This window comes from Giraffa tippelskirchi, chromosome 1 (genome assembly GCF_054371585.1).
Source record: "Giraffa tippelskirchi isolate mGirTip1 chromosome 1, T2T-mGirTip1v1.2.pri, whole genome shotgun sequence".
Classification (NCBI taxonomy): Eukaryota; Metazoa; Chordata; class Mammalia; order Artiodactyla; family Giraffidae; genus Giraffa; species Giraffa tippelskirchi.
The window spans coordinates 87,029,624-87,047,350 of record NC_137275.1 but is presented as its reverse complement, the minus strand read 5'-3'; the positions used below and the strand labels follow the sequence as shown (position 1 = coordinate 87,047,350).

At 37.1% G+C, this 17,727-nt stretch overlaps 1 protein-coding gene across 2 annotated transcripts in view; it reads right to left on the bottom strand.

The window, feature by feature from the left end:
- Window positions 1-17,727, bottom strand: part of BANK1 (B cell scaffold protein with ankyrin repeats 1) — a 320,374-nt gene that overhangs the window by 203,860 nt on the left and 98,787 nt on the right. For both annotated transcript variants that reach the window (XM_081597071.1, XM_081597082.1), the window contains exons 4-5: window positions 14,615-14,753; window positions 6,459-6,598 (exon numbers count right to left, since the gene is read on the bottom strand). In XM_081597071.1, coding sequence (XP_081453197.1) covers window positions 6,459-6,598; window positions 14,615-14,753 — 279 coding nt within the window. The remainder of the gene's footprint in view (window positions 1-6,458; window positions 6,599-14,614; window positions 14,754-17,727) is intronic.

The following is a 17,727-nucleotide window of genomic DNA, read 5'->3' as shown; positions in this document are numbered from 1 at the left end:
AGCGACTGAACTGAAACACAATTTAAACTTCCCAAATTATATTTCTTTATCCTATTTTTAATACTATTTAATAAAGAGAACCACAAGAATGTATAATGACGTTTAGTAAATGCAAACAAACACATTTTTGCCACAAGGTTTTTTAGTTTTCTAATTTCCAAAGAAGTATGGAATATTTGGGGTTTGTTCCTACCTTGTTATTTATATGAATAAAGCTATGAAGGAACCTTTTTAACTGTGTTTGACTTGTGCTTTAAGGGTTGTTTAAAAATGCTCATTATGATTGAAGATCTGAATGCTCTAAAGAACTAGACAGTAAAAGCAGAAGCCTGTACTTGGATGGGGTTGTTACAGACATCATTCACACCAGCACATAGACATCCTCTGCAGCGGGCAGTCAAAGCCAGCCCCAGTTTGACAAGAAGAAAGGGGATGTAAGGTGCAAGAGAGACACTTTAGTTTGGGAGAAAGAAAACACTGAGGAAGTATTTATTTTCATCAAGTGAGCAGAAACTATAAATTAAGAAGTCATTAACAAAATATATTCTAAATAGTAGCTAAACATAAACTAAAACCTATGGGACCAATAACTATGAAAATGGACTAAGATTGCATATAAGATCAAGAATTGTAGAGAAACAACAGTATAGTTATGCCACTGGCTATATTAATGGCTATTTCTGTGCTCAGAAATGTCTTTTTTTCTTATAACAGCTGCTGTATCTACCACTAAAGTTAACTGATTTACTTGTTTTTCTCTAAATAAATGGATGAGTGTACTAGCTGTGTGTTCTTGTTTGATTCAATGATTTGTAACTGAGGTGAGTATAATCATTAAGTCTGAACTATCCTAATCAGGCATCATTAACCATTGCTTGACCATTACCACAAGTAGAGACATAGCACACAGGAAATGTCACATCTAAACTTCAAAAGATTTGTTTTACTCTTATTGGTCCATTCCAATTAGGAGAACAAACAATATGAAAAATGAATCCAGAAATACATCTTCAAATTGCATTTTGACTATTCTTTGTCTGATTAAAAATCTCTGATGGTTTTCTTCCTGATAGTTCAGTGGGTAAAGAATCTTTCAAAAGCCTGCAATGCAGAAGACACAGGAGGTACAGTCGGGAAGAACCCCTGGAGAAGGAGATGGCAACGCACTCTAGTATTCTTGCCTGGAGAATCCCATGGACAGTGGAGTGTGGTGGACAGTCCAAATCTCTGATCAGAAATACAAAACAAGTAATAAAACTGATCAAAGGTACATGAAACTCGAATTGCTTCCTTCTTCTCTAGGGGTAGAATTAAGGATCAGTGCAAATAAGATGGAAATAAAGGCTATATGGAAAGTCCATGTATTTGCAAGTCAATCCTCTTTAACGGAGAATGGTCATAGTTCTCAATCTAAATAAGCATTTTTTTTTCTTGACTTACAATTATGGAATTAAACTTCTTCACTGTTCACAGGAGGGAATTCCTTTAGCATTAGGGAAAATGAGCTCTAATGAAGTGATTACTTACTTAATGAAACAATTCAACTCCTGCTCCTGCCCTATCTAGAACTATTTCTCTTATGCCATACTGCCATAGTTCAGTAGAAAAAACGAAAGATAGTAAGCAGCCTTTTGAGAGAGGTAAGACCTTAGGCATTTTTGAGTAATAAACCTCTCCTTAACGTTCATAAGAAAGGCAAGATCAGAATCAAAAATTTTACAGCCATTAAAAGTCAGTAATGAAGTGTATTTGGGAAGCTTGATGTGCTGCAGCTCACGGAATCGCAAAGTGTCGGGCACGACTTAGTGACTGAACAACAACAATGAAGTATATGTACCTGGAGTTCATGACTGAGGTAGGATGTGAAGAAAAGTTTGTAGTACAAATTTGCCCAGTATTGTGAACCTCTGAGAGTTCCTTACTTTCATAAGCATCAGATTCATTTATTCAATTTTATAAATAAATAGCAGTATAATTTTTAAAAGGGAAGATTTCATTTCTCTCTTATTTGTGTACTTATACTATAGCTTTTTCACTTATTTTTTCAAACAGCACTAGGAAAAAAGGCATCACTCTTTTCTCATTTTTTAAACCCTTAGTATCAGTTGTGTCACATGCATCAGGAACTATAACTAAGTGAAGAAAGTGAGTATGCAAAGATGAAAAACACAACGCCATGCCTTAAAAATGAGGCAGTGGAGGGCAAATGGCTTACTGTGTGTTAAAAGAAGGCCCCATCCTGGGTGGCTAGAACACGGGAATAATGGAGGAAATTAAGGAGACAAGGAGGCATGCTGTGGAGGAGTCAGTGTTGGAAAAGATGTAGGACCCTGAAGCCTTGTGTGTTTATCAACCTTTTGAGAGAGGCAAGGGCTTTATGCGAGACAGAATAAGAGACGCAGATGCATAGAACAATTTTATGGACTCTGAGGGAGAAGGTGAGGGTGGGACGTTCTGGGAGAATAGCATTGAAACATGTATATTATCATATGTGAAACAGAACCCCATTCCATGTTCGATGCATGAGACAAGGGCTCAGGGCCGGGGCAATGGGATGACCCAGAGGGATGGGATGGGGAGGGAGGTGGGTGGGGGGTCCAGGAAGGGGAGCACATGTAAACCCATGGCTGATTCATGTCAATGTATGGCAAAAACTATTACAATATTGTAAAGTAATTAGCCCCCAACTAAAATAAATAAATTTATAAAAAAAAAAAAAATTTAAGAGGCCTAGAAGTTCCCAGTTTCTTTCAGTAGGAAGAATCTTCTGAAGACCTCTTTAAGGGAGATAACCGCTAATGCTTAAGCCTTAACTTAATGAAGAAACTAACCTGTAAAGGAACTAATAAAAAAAAAAAAAAAAACTGGGAAATTCCACATGATGTGAGAGTTGTCTTAGTCCATATCCTCCACTTCAACCCCATCTGGCTTCACAGTGTATTAAATATTTGTAGGCAGTAAACCAAAGATTGGATAATACATACAATTTAATAAAAAGTGGCAATGAAGTGCACTTAACATGAAGATGAAAATAAGATTTCAATAGGTATGAAGTAAAATGTGCAAGATGATAAACATATTCAATGCAATATACCTTTTAATCAGTAAGAACGACAACTAATAAAAATTATGTGGGACTATTCCAAAAACTCTCTTGATAAACATTAGCCTAATGCTTTGATCAATAATTGCTATTATAGTTCAGCATTCTGACCTAGTTTGGTTTTTATATTATATCTAGTTGTTCCTATATAAAGTTAAATTTATTGTGCCCCTAGATAATTTTGTAAATAAGATGGAAGTCTCAAAGGTTTTAATTATCTCAGTTAAATAGGAGTTACTAGTATTTCTAACACTAATACTTGAATTCTAATTATCTTCCCAAATAGGGCTTTGGATTTTTTCATTTGAATTCACTGTTCTAGGTGATGGTCTGGAAATTGTCCCTTTATGAGGCTATGTGCTGGGGTTTAGTATTTATGCAAAAAAATACAAAATGATTTAGGAAGCAGTTAGATAATAAGCAGGTTTAGCTAAAGTCTTCTGAAGCCTAATAGACATCTTCAAAATAAACTACGAAAATCAAATTTCTCATTATCATTTCTTTCCTCAAATTCACAGAATGATCATTTTGCTATATGCCCTACAGTTTTTAAAGGATAATAGAAAGTCTCTTACCACAAATTTGAGGATTATTAAAAACTAAAATCCATAGATTTCTCATTATTATTCCTTTCCTCAAATTTCCACAATGTGCATGCTCTTGGTTATAAATGCCCAAGAGCTTTGAAATGATTATAGGAAGTATCTAATTACTAATTTTAAGGGTTACTTAAATCACATCTGCCATTAACTTTTATAAGAAAACTCAGGATAGCTCTTTTAGTATACCATTTCAGCTAAGTAGGTAGAATATTAAAAAAAAAAACAAAAAAACCACAACTCTTTAATTTACTGGTATATGTCCTCACAAATATACAATAACTATGGTGAACAAAATTCCAATGTATGTTGTTCTTTGGGTAGAGATGGTCAGTGGACTATCTGCAACATACACATATTTCCCAGTTTAAGTAGTTGAGAAGCGCATGAAAGAAATAGTAGTGTTGTATGCTGGAGAGGAAAAGTATAACTTTTTACAACTTTCAGAATATAACCTGCATGAGAGCAAAGCAAAATGTCAAAAGGAGCAAACAAAAGCCCATAAGGAGAAACACAGTGTGGGTTGGGACACGTCCTTTGAGGCCAAGTAACCCTAAAACACCCCAAGGTTCCTTTGTGTCCCGGCAGTTTCTTCTTTTTAATCAAGGGTGGAGTCTGATTTTTACCATCTCAGCAAATTCATGGTAGGGACCCCTCACATGGTCCAGATGCCAATGGGTGAGATGAAACCCATGACATACCTAGTCCAAGATGTAAAGGAAACTGAGTGACACGCAGCCTTCCCTTCTGTCAGCATTGTGATGGTGTAGCTTGGTCTGGTCTGAAATCTCCATCTTAGAATTTGTTTAATTTAAATCCACAACATGTATAGGTCCTCTTATGACAATCATGAAAACTCTAAAATATCTTAAATTGTATATATTAATCCAAATCTCTTAATGTTTCTTACCAAGCTGCAGTCTACTGTCACCGACCTAGAATAATTCTACCTCTCAGGACTCAGACCTCAGGTTTAAAGTGTCTCCCAAGAGTGAAAACCTGAATCAAGCTGTGACTGCCTGCAATCCCCCTTTCACTAGGCACCAGGGCTCAGTGGAGGGAACCCTTCCTCACCTCTCATTTCTGACACTGAGAGTAGAAATGAAACAGATTATTTTTCTAGTTATTGAAAAACTACTCAAAAAGAGTTTGTGTTCATTCAAAGCTACAGAAGAAATCATGACTTGGATATTTGAAACATTCTGAAAAACTGTTTGAGTCATAAATTACACTTCATTTTCACTATATACAAAATATTTTTTTTGCTCCCCAAAGGTAAAATTAACAGAAAATGTGTTTTGTGGACTACTTTACTTCTATCCTGACTGAATACCTTATAATGCAATTTAACGCTTCATTAGTCATTTTGTAGTGAATAAAGTTTTTAAAGTAGAGAATAAGGTAGACAAGTCACAGGAAAATGAAAAAAATCTGTATTTCAAGCTGTTACTTTTATTTTTGCTTTGCAATTACAATATAGACATTTTGTTAAATGTCCTCAGGCTCCTCAGTTTGACAAATGGTATTTTACTCTCTATCCTCTAGGACATTTTTACCTTTTCCATTGTTCTAAAATATGTCATTCATAAAGGAGAACTCTAATAGAAAAACATGTGTCACACAAAACAAATAACAAAGCCACCAGTTCCAAACTAGTTTAAACAGTAAGGCTTCCTGACAACCTGTCAACATCATTATCATTGATGGTTTTGTTACAAACCTAACAGAGTGTTTTGTGGTAAACTAAAGATGACATGTTCAGTTCAACTACCTCTTTCTTCACCTTTCCTCTGGTCTACCTCCTCCTTCCCCCAGAAAAGCCAAGGCAATTAAGCAAGGTTGTAATTCTAATTACCAAATAGTTGTTAAATAAAATGACAGTTTTTTCAGTGAAGATTTGATGTAAGAAGCATATAAAGAAGTTTCACATTAAGCAAGCTTTCTACTAAAAGTGGATCATGTAACAACAACAACAAAAAAAAATGCAGAAATTAAACGAACGGCTTACAATGAATCAAAATGCACATTTTACCTTCTCAGTCCATCAGGGCAGGGCACTCATAGTATCTACCATTCACTGGAAAATGTCCAAACTAAGGGCCCTGGACAGGACTGTAAACTCCACAGCAAGTCATCACTGCCAAGTACCACTATGTCACACCAGAGAAAAAACCTGAAAACGCCTCTTTGTAGAGTTCCCAGAAAAGTTTAGCTTTTTTGGAATTTCAAATAAATGTTATTAATTTAAAGAAATAACTTTCACTGTCAGAAGAGAGTGATAAATGAAACTAAGAAAAAATACACCGAGCTTGGAAATGTTCTCATGAAAATAACAGTTTCCAGGTTAGCACCACACACTTCTGTTTTGGTGGTATTCTTGACTTGTCTGAATTCTTAACTTCAAAACTTCTTTTATTTTGTATTACCCACATCTGGCTAAAGAGAAAATTCATTGTTTAAGAGTTCTCTTTAATCCTTTTGTCTTTATCTGGTCTGCAACAGCTTTAAAATGAGCCCATCAGAGTAGCCTTAATACTTTGTAATGGATAACCTGTTGTGACATCATCGGGAATGACTTGACTTATACTAACTAATTTATCTACATTTCTGCATCACAGAGGTCAATTTCTTCCTTTCCTATTGATCAATAATTCGTTTTATTCAATCGGCATTCAGACTTTATACTAAAGAATGCATTCATTTATTCTACGTTAGCTCTTTGGCTTATTATAGACTTCATGGAAAGATCAACTTACCTGGTACACACCATCTCTTGGACCTGACGCTCCCAACAGGCATTTCATAGCCTTCGGGGTTGTATAGTATTTAATCTCTGCTGTGGCCTTAATGATTCCATCACAGTAGACATCAACATTGACAGAGCCAGCAGGAAAATCTGATAAAACACAAATAAAAAGAGCTGAGTATATAAATGCATGTACCATATCATTATATCTCTTAGAGAATATGAAGTCAGGTTTTAAGAATTCATAACAATTCTAATAACTTTTAACATGTAATTGTCTTCTTTTTTTATCCTTAGCAGTTAGAGATCACAAAACAAAATGTATACTTTTGCACTTAATTGTTTTAAAAAACTTAACAGATAAAAACATACATTAAAATTATAATAAAAGCAAAGCAATGAATCTTTTCTCCTTACCCTCTAACCTCCATTTTTTTGGAGTAATCTATAATCATTTCTGTGTAATATTTCAGAATTTAGAACAGTAAAGTTATTCTTTTAAAGTTAGGCATTTTTTTACTAATCTGAGAAAGAAAGCTCCCATTAATTTTTGGAAAGTTTCTTAAAATTGTTTGGCAAAAGAAAGAGTAGAGTTGATTGAAATTACAAAAACTTTTACTCAATTGATTACAATGAAAAACCCTCAGGAAGGCAAGGTTTGGTACCCTGTTATTTAAGTGCCATTTATACCAACCATTCAGCCTTTTTGTGAACAAGCTGTTCAAAGTGACTGACTGATACACTGCATTGTAAATTCTGCTGTAACACATCAACAAATATACAGTTACCTAAGACTGCTGTGCCCTCCATGAAAGGATAACACCAAATAATCACTTCAATGGAAAGTTGTGCTTTATTGTAACACAAGTAAACAAAATTTAGCTCTTTAAACTCATTCACAGTGCAGGCTTCAAAAACTTTCACTCTTTGTCACAGAGATATTGCCCAGATTCTCCTGAAAAATTGTTACCCAAATTTCTGTGGTTTGAAATAAGCCATTAAGTACGAGCCATCTGATGAAACCACCTGATGAAATGTTAAAGATTTTAACGTTCTAAAGGTGTAAGCATTAGTTTTACTTTATCTCCTGAAGAAGTTAAAGGACCTCTCACAATATTGCTTAGGGAAATTTGAAGCCAACGTAACAATCTTAGATTTAACTAGATCAAGAAGCTGAAGTTCCTCTTCTCATATTGCTGCTTGACCAGACACTTAACCTGCATTATAAAAAAAAAAAAGTAGAAAAGTTCTCCCTTCCAAAAGTGAGTATTCATCCAATAGAGAATGTAACAGAAATCTCAAAAAACTGGAAGCAGTAAAGTATACCTTATCAGCTACAGCTGTGTGTGTATATAGTTAAGGGGTTCTGAAGTTACTGGAGTGAAATGAAATCAATTTCAGTAGATTTCATAAAGACAATTTTGAAAGCAAATATTGCTTTTGTTTATCAGAAGACAAATCAGGAGTTTTATGATGGGATGATAAATCATGAAAGATATATGGTGAGAATATTGCTTAGTATAGGATACTTAAAATATTCTAATTTCTTTAGAATTTAACATGAGAATAAATTGATACATTCCTGATGTCTTGAGTCATTAGTTGACTCAAAATTTTACCATTAGATCAATTGATAATGATGTTGATTTTAGAGAAATCCTCCAAAAAGATGCCATTTGAAGTACTGCTTTTGCTGTATACACTTTCATATCTATTGAATGTCGTTTATTCAATCAAGACCTAATTACTGTTTCCATCTATATATTAGGAAGGACTTTAATGGCTTCCTCTGGTAAAAAGACCCTCCTTAGTAACATATTAATTGAATTGGCTTTTTCCTGTCCAGTACTCTGTGGTCACTATGATGTCTACATTGTATAGCTATTCAGTAAAAATAAAAACCAATTAATTTAAAGACTCAACAGAAGAGAGGGAAAGTGAATTCTGTTGTTTACTATCTAAACGGAGAAGGCAATGGCACCCCACTCCAGTACTCTTGCCTGGAAAATCCCATGGACAGAGGAGCCTGGTAGGCTGCAGTCCATGGGGTCGCGAAGACTCGGACACGGCTAAGCGACTTCACTTTCCCTTTTCACTTTCACGCATTGGAGAAGGAAATGGCAACCACTCCGGTGTTCTTGCCTGGAGAATCCCAGGGACGGGGGAGCCTAGTGGGCTGCCGTCTATGGGGTCGCACAGAGTCGGACACAACTGAAGCTACTTAGCAGCATCTAGACAAAGTAGGCAAGTGACATTTAACACCAGAATTACACACAAATGCAGGTCAAGATCACCAAACTAAGGAAGAATATGAGAGTCAGTTATGAAGATGAAAAAAGATGTATCGTGGAAGGAAAAGATGGAACTCCCTACCTGCATCAGACATAGATACATAATAAAATATACTTACAGAGGAGCAATGTTAAAAAACGAACTCTATTTAAATTTTAAATATCAAGTTCTAGGCCATTTTCTGTCTCCACTATTCAAGTGGTCTATCCTTCCAGGTGGGGCTTCCCTAAGTGGCTCAGATGGTAAAGATTCTACCTGCAATGCGGGAGACCCAGGTTCGATCCCTGGGTCAGGAAGATCCCCTGGAGAAGGGAAAGGTTACCCACTCCAGTATTCTCGCCTGGAGAAGTACATGGATGGAGGAGCCTGGCAGGCTACTGTTCACGGAGTCACAAGAAGTCAGATGCTACTAAGTGACCAACACACACACATCTTTCCAGGGGAGGAACAAACTAATTTATGGGAAATATAATCCAAAGGTATTTCTGAATACCAGAACTATATTCACTATTTCCATAAAATATATATATTTCACAAATCCAAATTTTCTGTTTTTCTTTGTCTGAGAAGTTGTGTTCCTTTATTAACCAAATCTAGTACTTTACACCCTAGTAAACTTTGAGTCAGTCCACATAAAGCTTATATGGGGACAGAAGTAAACATAACATTTTTGATTGGAAATTATTATTAAATAAATACTGGTGGCTTCAAAATCTTAGTCACACTTAAAAATTACTACCAATTTAATACATGTTAAAACCATCTTCCTGAATTATGATATTTAGAATACTTTCTTAACCGTTGTTATTTTTCTAAGTATGTTCAGCATATTTAGCACATCCTAAAGTATTTCCTTGCTTTTTAGATGAAATATGAAATTATAATTTACATTATCCAGAACACAGCTTCTTAATTAATCAAGAAATTCTCTCTCTTTGTGGATACATTTTACATTCCTTTCAACTTTTAATTGATTATCCCCATGCTGTGTAAAATAATTTTCTGCCTGAGATGCAGGTACCAGAGGAATACTTTCTTCTTTCTGAGTCAAAATTATTTAATATTTCTCATTTAAAGCCTTCACATGTATTTTTATAAGTTTTGGCAAAAGGGGACTATAGAAGCTTCGAATTCCTGTAACACAAAACAGTACGTGTCAGAGAAGAATCTGTGGACATCATGAGGAAGGTGCGTTTTTTAGAAAGTGAAGTTACATGAGCACTTTTTCTAGAATGGAAAGAGACCGACAGAAGGAGGCTATCTCCTGAATTTGAAACATCAGTATTCTTCAAAAGAACCCTGAGAGTAGAGAAGTGTCCTCGGTATGTTTCCACTTCAGGGTTAGATACTCCGTTTTAATTTGGTATTCAAAGAAGTAGAACAAAAAAAAATTTAAATCTTAAATATGTTTAGACTAGTATTAGATGGTATGAGCAGAGAAGGCAATGGCAACCCACTCCAGTACTTGTGCCTGGAGAATCCCATGGATGGAGGAGCCTGGTGGGCTGCAGTCCATGAGGTCGCGAAGAGTTAGACACGACTGACCGACCTCACTTTCACTTTTCACTTTCATGCATTGGAGAAGGAAATGGCAACCCACTCCACTGTTCTTGCCTGGAGAATCCCAGGGACGGTGGAGCCTGGCGGGCTGCCGTCTATGGGGTCACACAGAGTCGGACACGACTGACGCGACTTAGCAGCAGCAGCAGCAGATGGTATGAGATACTAATTGAGATCATTTCCTGCCCTGGAAGTCATCAGAAGGTACAGGAATTATATGTGAGATATTCAGAACTGGGAGTGCTCCTGAGCATGGTTGCCCAAGAATGAAAGGGGGCAAATTTTATATCAAGGGATGTGAACATAGGAGGGAGTGGGCAATATGAGGAGCACAGTATTTATAGAGAAAGATGCTTCCTCAATTCTCTCCCAAAAGGAAGAGAAGGAAGTTTTAAAGCCACTCCAGTTTATGAGATTTGCTAGAGGGAGAGACTGATACTTTGTTCCTCAGCTGGATGTCTCAGTGGTGTCTCATATGTTATCTCCCTTATTTTCAAACATCCTGTACATGGGTACTTAAAATACAAGTACAGAAGTTGTTTTATCAGTAAGAAAACTGAGCGCAGAAAGATCAAGAGACTTGTCTAAAGTTTCCCAGTAAATGGCTCAATATAGAATAAAAACAGCTCTTTTGGCCACCAGTTAAGTATCTCCTTAACTTCACTGCAGATTCTGCACAGATAGCTAGCCTGCAAGAGCGCAGTGGGTACTCCCTCTTACTCTGCAGCTGGTGTAGAGAAAAGGGAACTCCAGTGTACAGTCAGTGCTGTCCAACCAAACTTCCCAAGATGATGGATATGTTCCAATGAAGCACCTGAAATATGGTTAGTGCAACTGAATTCTAAACTTTATTTAATCATAATAAAGTTTAAACAACCAGATGTGGCCAGTGGCTACCATATTGGCTGGTGCAGCTGCAAAACATAGTTTCTCCAGCTATGGTTTGTGACCCACTAGTTCATCATGACATCAATTTAGGAGGTTCTGAATAACAGTGAAAAAAAATGAAAAGAAAAAAATATGTTTGTCTCTATTTACATTACCCATATGTTCTTGCATGTTGTCTACTTTTCCATTACAGCCCTTAACATATTAATCATAGTTGTATAAATTTCCCTGTCTGATAATTCCAACATCTGTGTCGCACCTGTCTGGTCTGATGTGTGTTTTATCTCTCTGGACTGTTTTTACCTTGCTTTCTGGCATGTCTTGTAATTTCTTGACGAAAAGCAGATATGTTGTTTGGGGTGAAAAGTGAAAGTGAAAGTCTCTCAGCCGTGTCCAACTCCTTGTGACCCCATGGACTGTAGCCCAGCAGGCTTCTCTGTCCACAGGATTCCCCAGGCAAGAATTCTGGAGTTGGTTGCCATTTCCTTCTCCAGGGGATCTTCCCGACCCAGGAACTGAATCTGGGTCTACCACCTTGCAGGCAGATTTTTTACTGACTGAGCCACCAGGGTTATTTGTTTGGGGTATAAGAAGTAAAATAGATAAGGGTGTAGTGAGAGTAATCTATCTAGGAGTTGGTCTGTATCTACTGTTCGCTGTAGCTGTCAGTGCCCAAGTCTGACTTCTTCTCTTGTCCTTGTCTTCTCTCTTGACCTTGTGTGTCCCTAAGTACTGCACCTCAGAAAGACACTGCATCTTGCATACTTTCAACTGTAACCCACTGGCATTACACTGCTGTGGTAATCGTCATGTTGGGTGGAGGGGAGCACTTTAATCTTATGATTCTCAGTCTTTTAGTGGGCCTGTGTCTTTTGCTGTGACCTCCACTAGCATTTCTGTCATGGCATAGCTTTCTTTTCCCCTCCTTAAATGAGACAGAAAGGCTAGAGGGGGCTCTCTTCCTCAGGTAGGATGAGACTCTGGCAAAGTGTTTCCCCCTGCAAAGTAGACCTTCGTTATGGAGAAAACATGGAGAATATTTCCCCTTGATTATGCTTCCTCTGAGCCAGCAGAATCTTCCAGATCTTTCTCAGATCTTCACTATGTGAATCTGATGGAATTCCTGGAGATAAATTCCACAAAATTATAGGTGCCTCATAAGACAACTCAGTGGTAAAGAATCCATTCACCTGTCAATGCAGGAGACTCAGGAGACTCAGGTTTGATCCCTGGGTTGGGAAAATCCCCTGGAGAAGGAAATGGCAACCCACTCCAGTATTTTTGCCTTGAAAATCCCATGGATAGAGGAGCCTGGTGGGCTATGGTCCATGCGGTCACAAAGAGTCGGACACAACTGAGCACACAGCACACAGGGGATGGCAGCCTCCAGGAGTTTCTTCCTTTCAAGCTAGTTCTCACTTAGCCTTCAGCGATTCATAAGAATTACCATTGAGGTGTTCTTACCAGTTTATGGCTCCAGAGACTTCTGCTCCAGGTAAGCAGATCTTAGATGTCACTCTAGATTTACCTTTCTCTCCACATTTTGTAATGGTGGTTTGCCCTCCAACTTCAGTTCTCTGATGAGTTCAAGAAAAGTCACTGATTTTCAGTTTGTTCAGTTTTTTCTTGTTGTAAGAATGGGAGTGGCAACTTTCCAGCTCTTTATGCGTCATGGCTGAAACCATTAGTCTAAGTATTGCTTTTAAAACCTTTGTTTTCATTATGTATTTATGCATACATACTGCATCATAACGTAAAATGTAGTTCTTGCTAGGGTTCCAAGATTTTCAAGAAACAGTACCACGAGGTAGAGAAAGTAAGACTCTGGGGCCATTTCTGCTGAGCCATGTCCCATCCATACTCCCATACTTATTCATGGAACTATCCTATATATTGTTACATAACAGGCAACATTTTGTAAGAAAATCTATCATTAACTTACAGAATACACTGGTTGAAAAGAGAGTTGGAGAGGTTTAATTAGCATAACTGGTAAATAATAGCTTATTTATTTTTACTATAAATTAGTTGTTCAACCACATAGATAATATTATAGTCTCATATATCTTGGAAAATATGGAATAACAGTTTTCTATTTTTCTGAAAAACATCTGAAATTTGATGTTTTATTCTTTCCACTGCTCTTAGCTACTAGGTAAACTGAACATAAAATCTTAATGTGAATAATTTTATTTGACATTTTGATTTGGTATTTGGGAAGTATTATCTCAATACTTCTTAATTTGCAATACTGATTTTTCTGTAGTGATTTTAGTCTAACTAGATTTAGCTTAACTTCTAAACTAATTAGAAATTACTGTTCATTAAATCATTTTAAAAATGTGACATAAGGAAGTAAGGGGCTTTGGAAGAAAAGCAAAAGAAACATAATTCTTTCTTATTTCACTTCTGCATGTCCTTGGCAGTGTCTAAGATGTTTATAAATGCTTCGTGTAGAGTATTCCCTTTCTATAATCCAACTCTGATCTAAGCTGTGTGAGGATATCCACAGAAGGGACACATACTTTACACAACACAACAGAAGAGATTTGTAAATGCTCTGTAAATGGATTTCACTAGAGTTTATATTCTAAAAAGAACACAAAAAAGCTCTGGATGCATTTGACATACTCTTTAATTTTTTTACTACTTCTCTGAATTCATAATAAGATTGGATATCTTTGTACTTTAAAATACCTAAATTCACATTTATAAAGTTTTATAAGATATTTTTATTCTCTGATTGTAAAAGGACATTATAAATTTAAAACCTAGCAAGTCCTACATTTATATCAAAACATTCAGAAATTAATATATTAGATTTTGATTTCAGTACAATTATCAAGACAAGTCTGTACATTTCACCTGGAATTTTAAATCTGATACGATTTATCATGTTGAAGCAAACTTGGATAATAAATGATTAGGTTCATAATTTAAAAAAGGAAAAGAGGGAAGACTATATAGATATGGTACCAAGATGATAAAATAGTGAAAAAGAACTATTCTTTTCAAACAAGCAAAAATATACTCAGGGGCATGGCAGAAACAAAAAAAAAAAGGAGGAAAATTACAAATGAAAATCCAAATGCTTGCTCATCCTGTTATAATAAAGTGAATAATTTTAATTCCTTAATTTAATAGCTAACATTTAAAGTGCTCTTTGCTGACACAGTTAAAAGTACATGATATTACTGCCTGTCATTTCACCACATGGTACATAGGCTAATCTCTCATAATTTACACATTCATGCTTTTGCAAACTCAGATTAATAATAACAGCCTTGGATGTGTGAAAGCTAAACACAGGAAACACCTGCAGGACAATATTAGTTTCTGTAGAGAAGTGAAACCATTTACCAGAAATTTATTGAAAGAAACTCAGAATGATGTTTTATATTTATTAAAGCATAAAAAATTTCTTACCTAAAGCTTTCATACTCCAGACACTTTTATTCCAGAGGGCTGGCTGTGTTCTAATGCATTTACTGTTTGATGTAAATTCAACCTCCACAGCATCACCGATTACTTCATCTCTCAAAATAATAAATATTTCACCAGGATTCTATAAGATGAAAAATATAACTTAATTAGTATTTGAAAAGTTTTCATTAACCATAGAATCAGTATACTTATTAGTGATAAAGGTCCAACATGGTAATTAGTGTAAAGAACTCATCTGCCAGGCAGGAGACTCGGGTTCGATCTCTTGGTGGGATAGATCCCTTGAAGGAGGAAATGGCAATCCACTCCAGTATTCTTGCCTGGGAAATTCCATAGACAGAGGAGCATGATGGGCTACTGTCCATGGGGTTGCAAATGTAGGACACAACTTAGGGACTAACTAAGCCACCACCACCATCGTGTCCATATGCCAAAGCCTTTGACTGTGTGGATCACAATAAACTGTGGAAAATTCTGAAAGAGATGGGAATACCAGACCGTCTGACCTGTCTCTTGAGAAACCTGTATGCAGGTCAGGAAGCAACAGTTAGAACTGGACACGGAACAACAGATTGGTTCCAAATAGGAAAAGGAGTACGTCAAGGCTGTACATTGTCACCCTGCTTATTTAACTTATATGCAGAGTACATCATGAGAAACGCTGGGCTGGAGGAAGCACAAGCTGGAATCAAGATTGCCGGGAGAAATATCAACAACCTCAGATATGCAGATGATACCACCCTTATGGCAGAAAAGTGAAGAAGAACTAGAGGGCCTCTTGATGAAAGTGAAAGAGGAGAGTGAAAAAGTTGGCTTGAAGCTCAACATTCAGAAAACTAAGATCATGGCATCTGGTCCCATCACTTCATGGGAAATAGATGGGGAAACAGTGGAAACCGTGGCTGATTTTATTTCTCTGGGCTCCAAGATCACTGCAGATGGTGATTGCAGCCATGAGATTAAAAGACGCTTACTCCTTGGAAGGAAAGTTATGACCAACCTAGACAGCATATTAAAAAGCAGAGACATTACTTTGTCAACAAAGGTCCATCTAGTCAAGGCCATGGTTTTTCCAGTGGTCATGTATGGATGTGAGAGTTGGACTATAAAGAAAGCTGAGCGCCGAAGAATAGATGTTTATGAACTGTGGTGCTGGATAAGACTCTTGAGAGTCCCTTGGACAGCAAGGAGATCAAATCAGTCCATCCTAAAGGAAACCAACCCTGAATATTCACTGGAAGGGCTGATGCTGAAGTTGAAGTGCCAATACTTTGGCCACCTGTTGTGAAGAGCAGACTGATTGGAGAAGACCCTGATGAGGGAAAGATTGAGGACAGGAAGAGAAGGGGATGAGAGAGGATGAGATTGTTGGATGGCATCACAGATTCAATGGATGTGAGTTTGAGCAAACTCCAGGAGACAGTGAAGGATAGAGAAGTCTGGTGTGATGCAGTCCAGGGGGTTGCAAAAAGTTGGACGTGACTTAGCGACTAAACAACAACTACAAAGATAAAAGGGGTTATTGAAAAACCTTTCTGAAAAACACTCTGCAAGAAAATTAAGGATAAGAAGATTGGATTTAATACAGAGAAAAGGAAGGGATAAACATCTTTTGAGCACCTGTTTTATACTGGGTTTTCCAGGTGGAACAGTGGTAAAGAATCCACCTGCCAATTCAGGAGATGTAAGAGACATGGGTTTGGTCCCTGGATCAGGAAGATTCCCTGGAGAAGAAAATGACACCCCACTCCAGTATTCTTGCCTGGCAAATTCCAGCAACAGAGGAGCCTGGTGGGCTACAGTACATGAAATCACAAAGAGTTAGACATGACTGAGTGACTGAGGATGCATTCAGGTATTTTATTCTAGCTAATCACTTTTTATATAAAGCCATTTCCTTTAATCCTAATCAAAACACACACACACACACACACACATACAACACCTCAAAACCAATATGAAAGGCTATTATATTTCTCTTTTAATACAAGAGTACAAATACAAAGATTTACATTTTGAAAATCAATCAGAATTATCTAAATTCAAACTCTGTACTATTGTTTACATGATGCTGTTTTAACCTTCAAAATAACTAAAATGAAATATATTTTATGATTATCTCAGATACCACCTTTCAAAGGCTTTCTTCAAAGTCAAACTGAATTTCAGTCTTTACCAAAATAAACAGGAATCCCATTTATATGCTCTTATAAAACTGTGTTTACCCAAAAGTCATTAATTTCAAAGTTCTCTTATTTAAATATTATCTCCTTAAGCATAAATCATCCACCAATAAAACTTACATTTTTAATGCTCTGTACAATGGGGTTTTTACAAATATGCTGATGTTAAAAAAATCATTTTAGCTGACACACATCCACCTCTGGCGTTTTTCCAGCAGAGTCTAGTGCTCCCAAGTATTTGTCCACAGGATATTCTGAACTAAATTTCTCTATATCAATTAAATTGCATATTGAGAAAAGATCCTATGAGTCCACCTTTTGCTATGGCTTCATACATCCGACCTATGGGAAATGCTTCTGTTTCTCTGCCTGTGTCTCCTAATGCACTACTTCATCTGAGTCTGAGGTCAATAACTGGAGCTCCTTCCGATCCTCTCGCCTGCCACTTCCTCTTCGGAGACCACACTTCCAAGGCAGTTCCTTAGTTCCTCACTTGCTCACAACTGTCTCCTTACTTTGCAGCTTTAATGACTTCCCATTTTCACTCTGGCTCAAATCCAGCTTCGAAGTTCTTTGGCATTTTCTTCTATGGGTACATCCCTTCCTGTAAAACTCTGACCTCTTGCCTTCCAAACTTAGTAAACCCGAGCATCCTCTCCTGGTGTTCATTCAGCCAGCAATTCATTCTCACTCATGGGTGCTCACATGCCGCGCTGCGCTAAGTCGCTGTAGTCACGCCTGACTCTTTGCGACCCTATGGACTGTAGCCTTCCAGGCTCCTCTGTCCATGGGGTTCTCCAGCAAGAATACTGGAGTGGGCTGCCATTTCCTCCTCCAGGGGATCTTCCCGACCCAGGAATCGAACCCATGTGTCTTAAGTCTTCTGCATTGGCAGGCAGGTTCTTTACCACT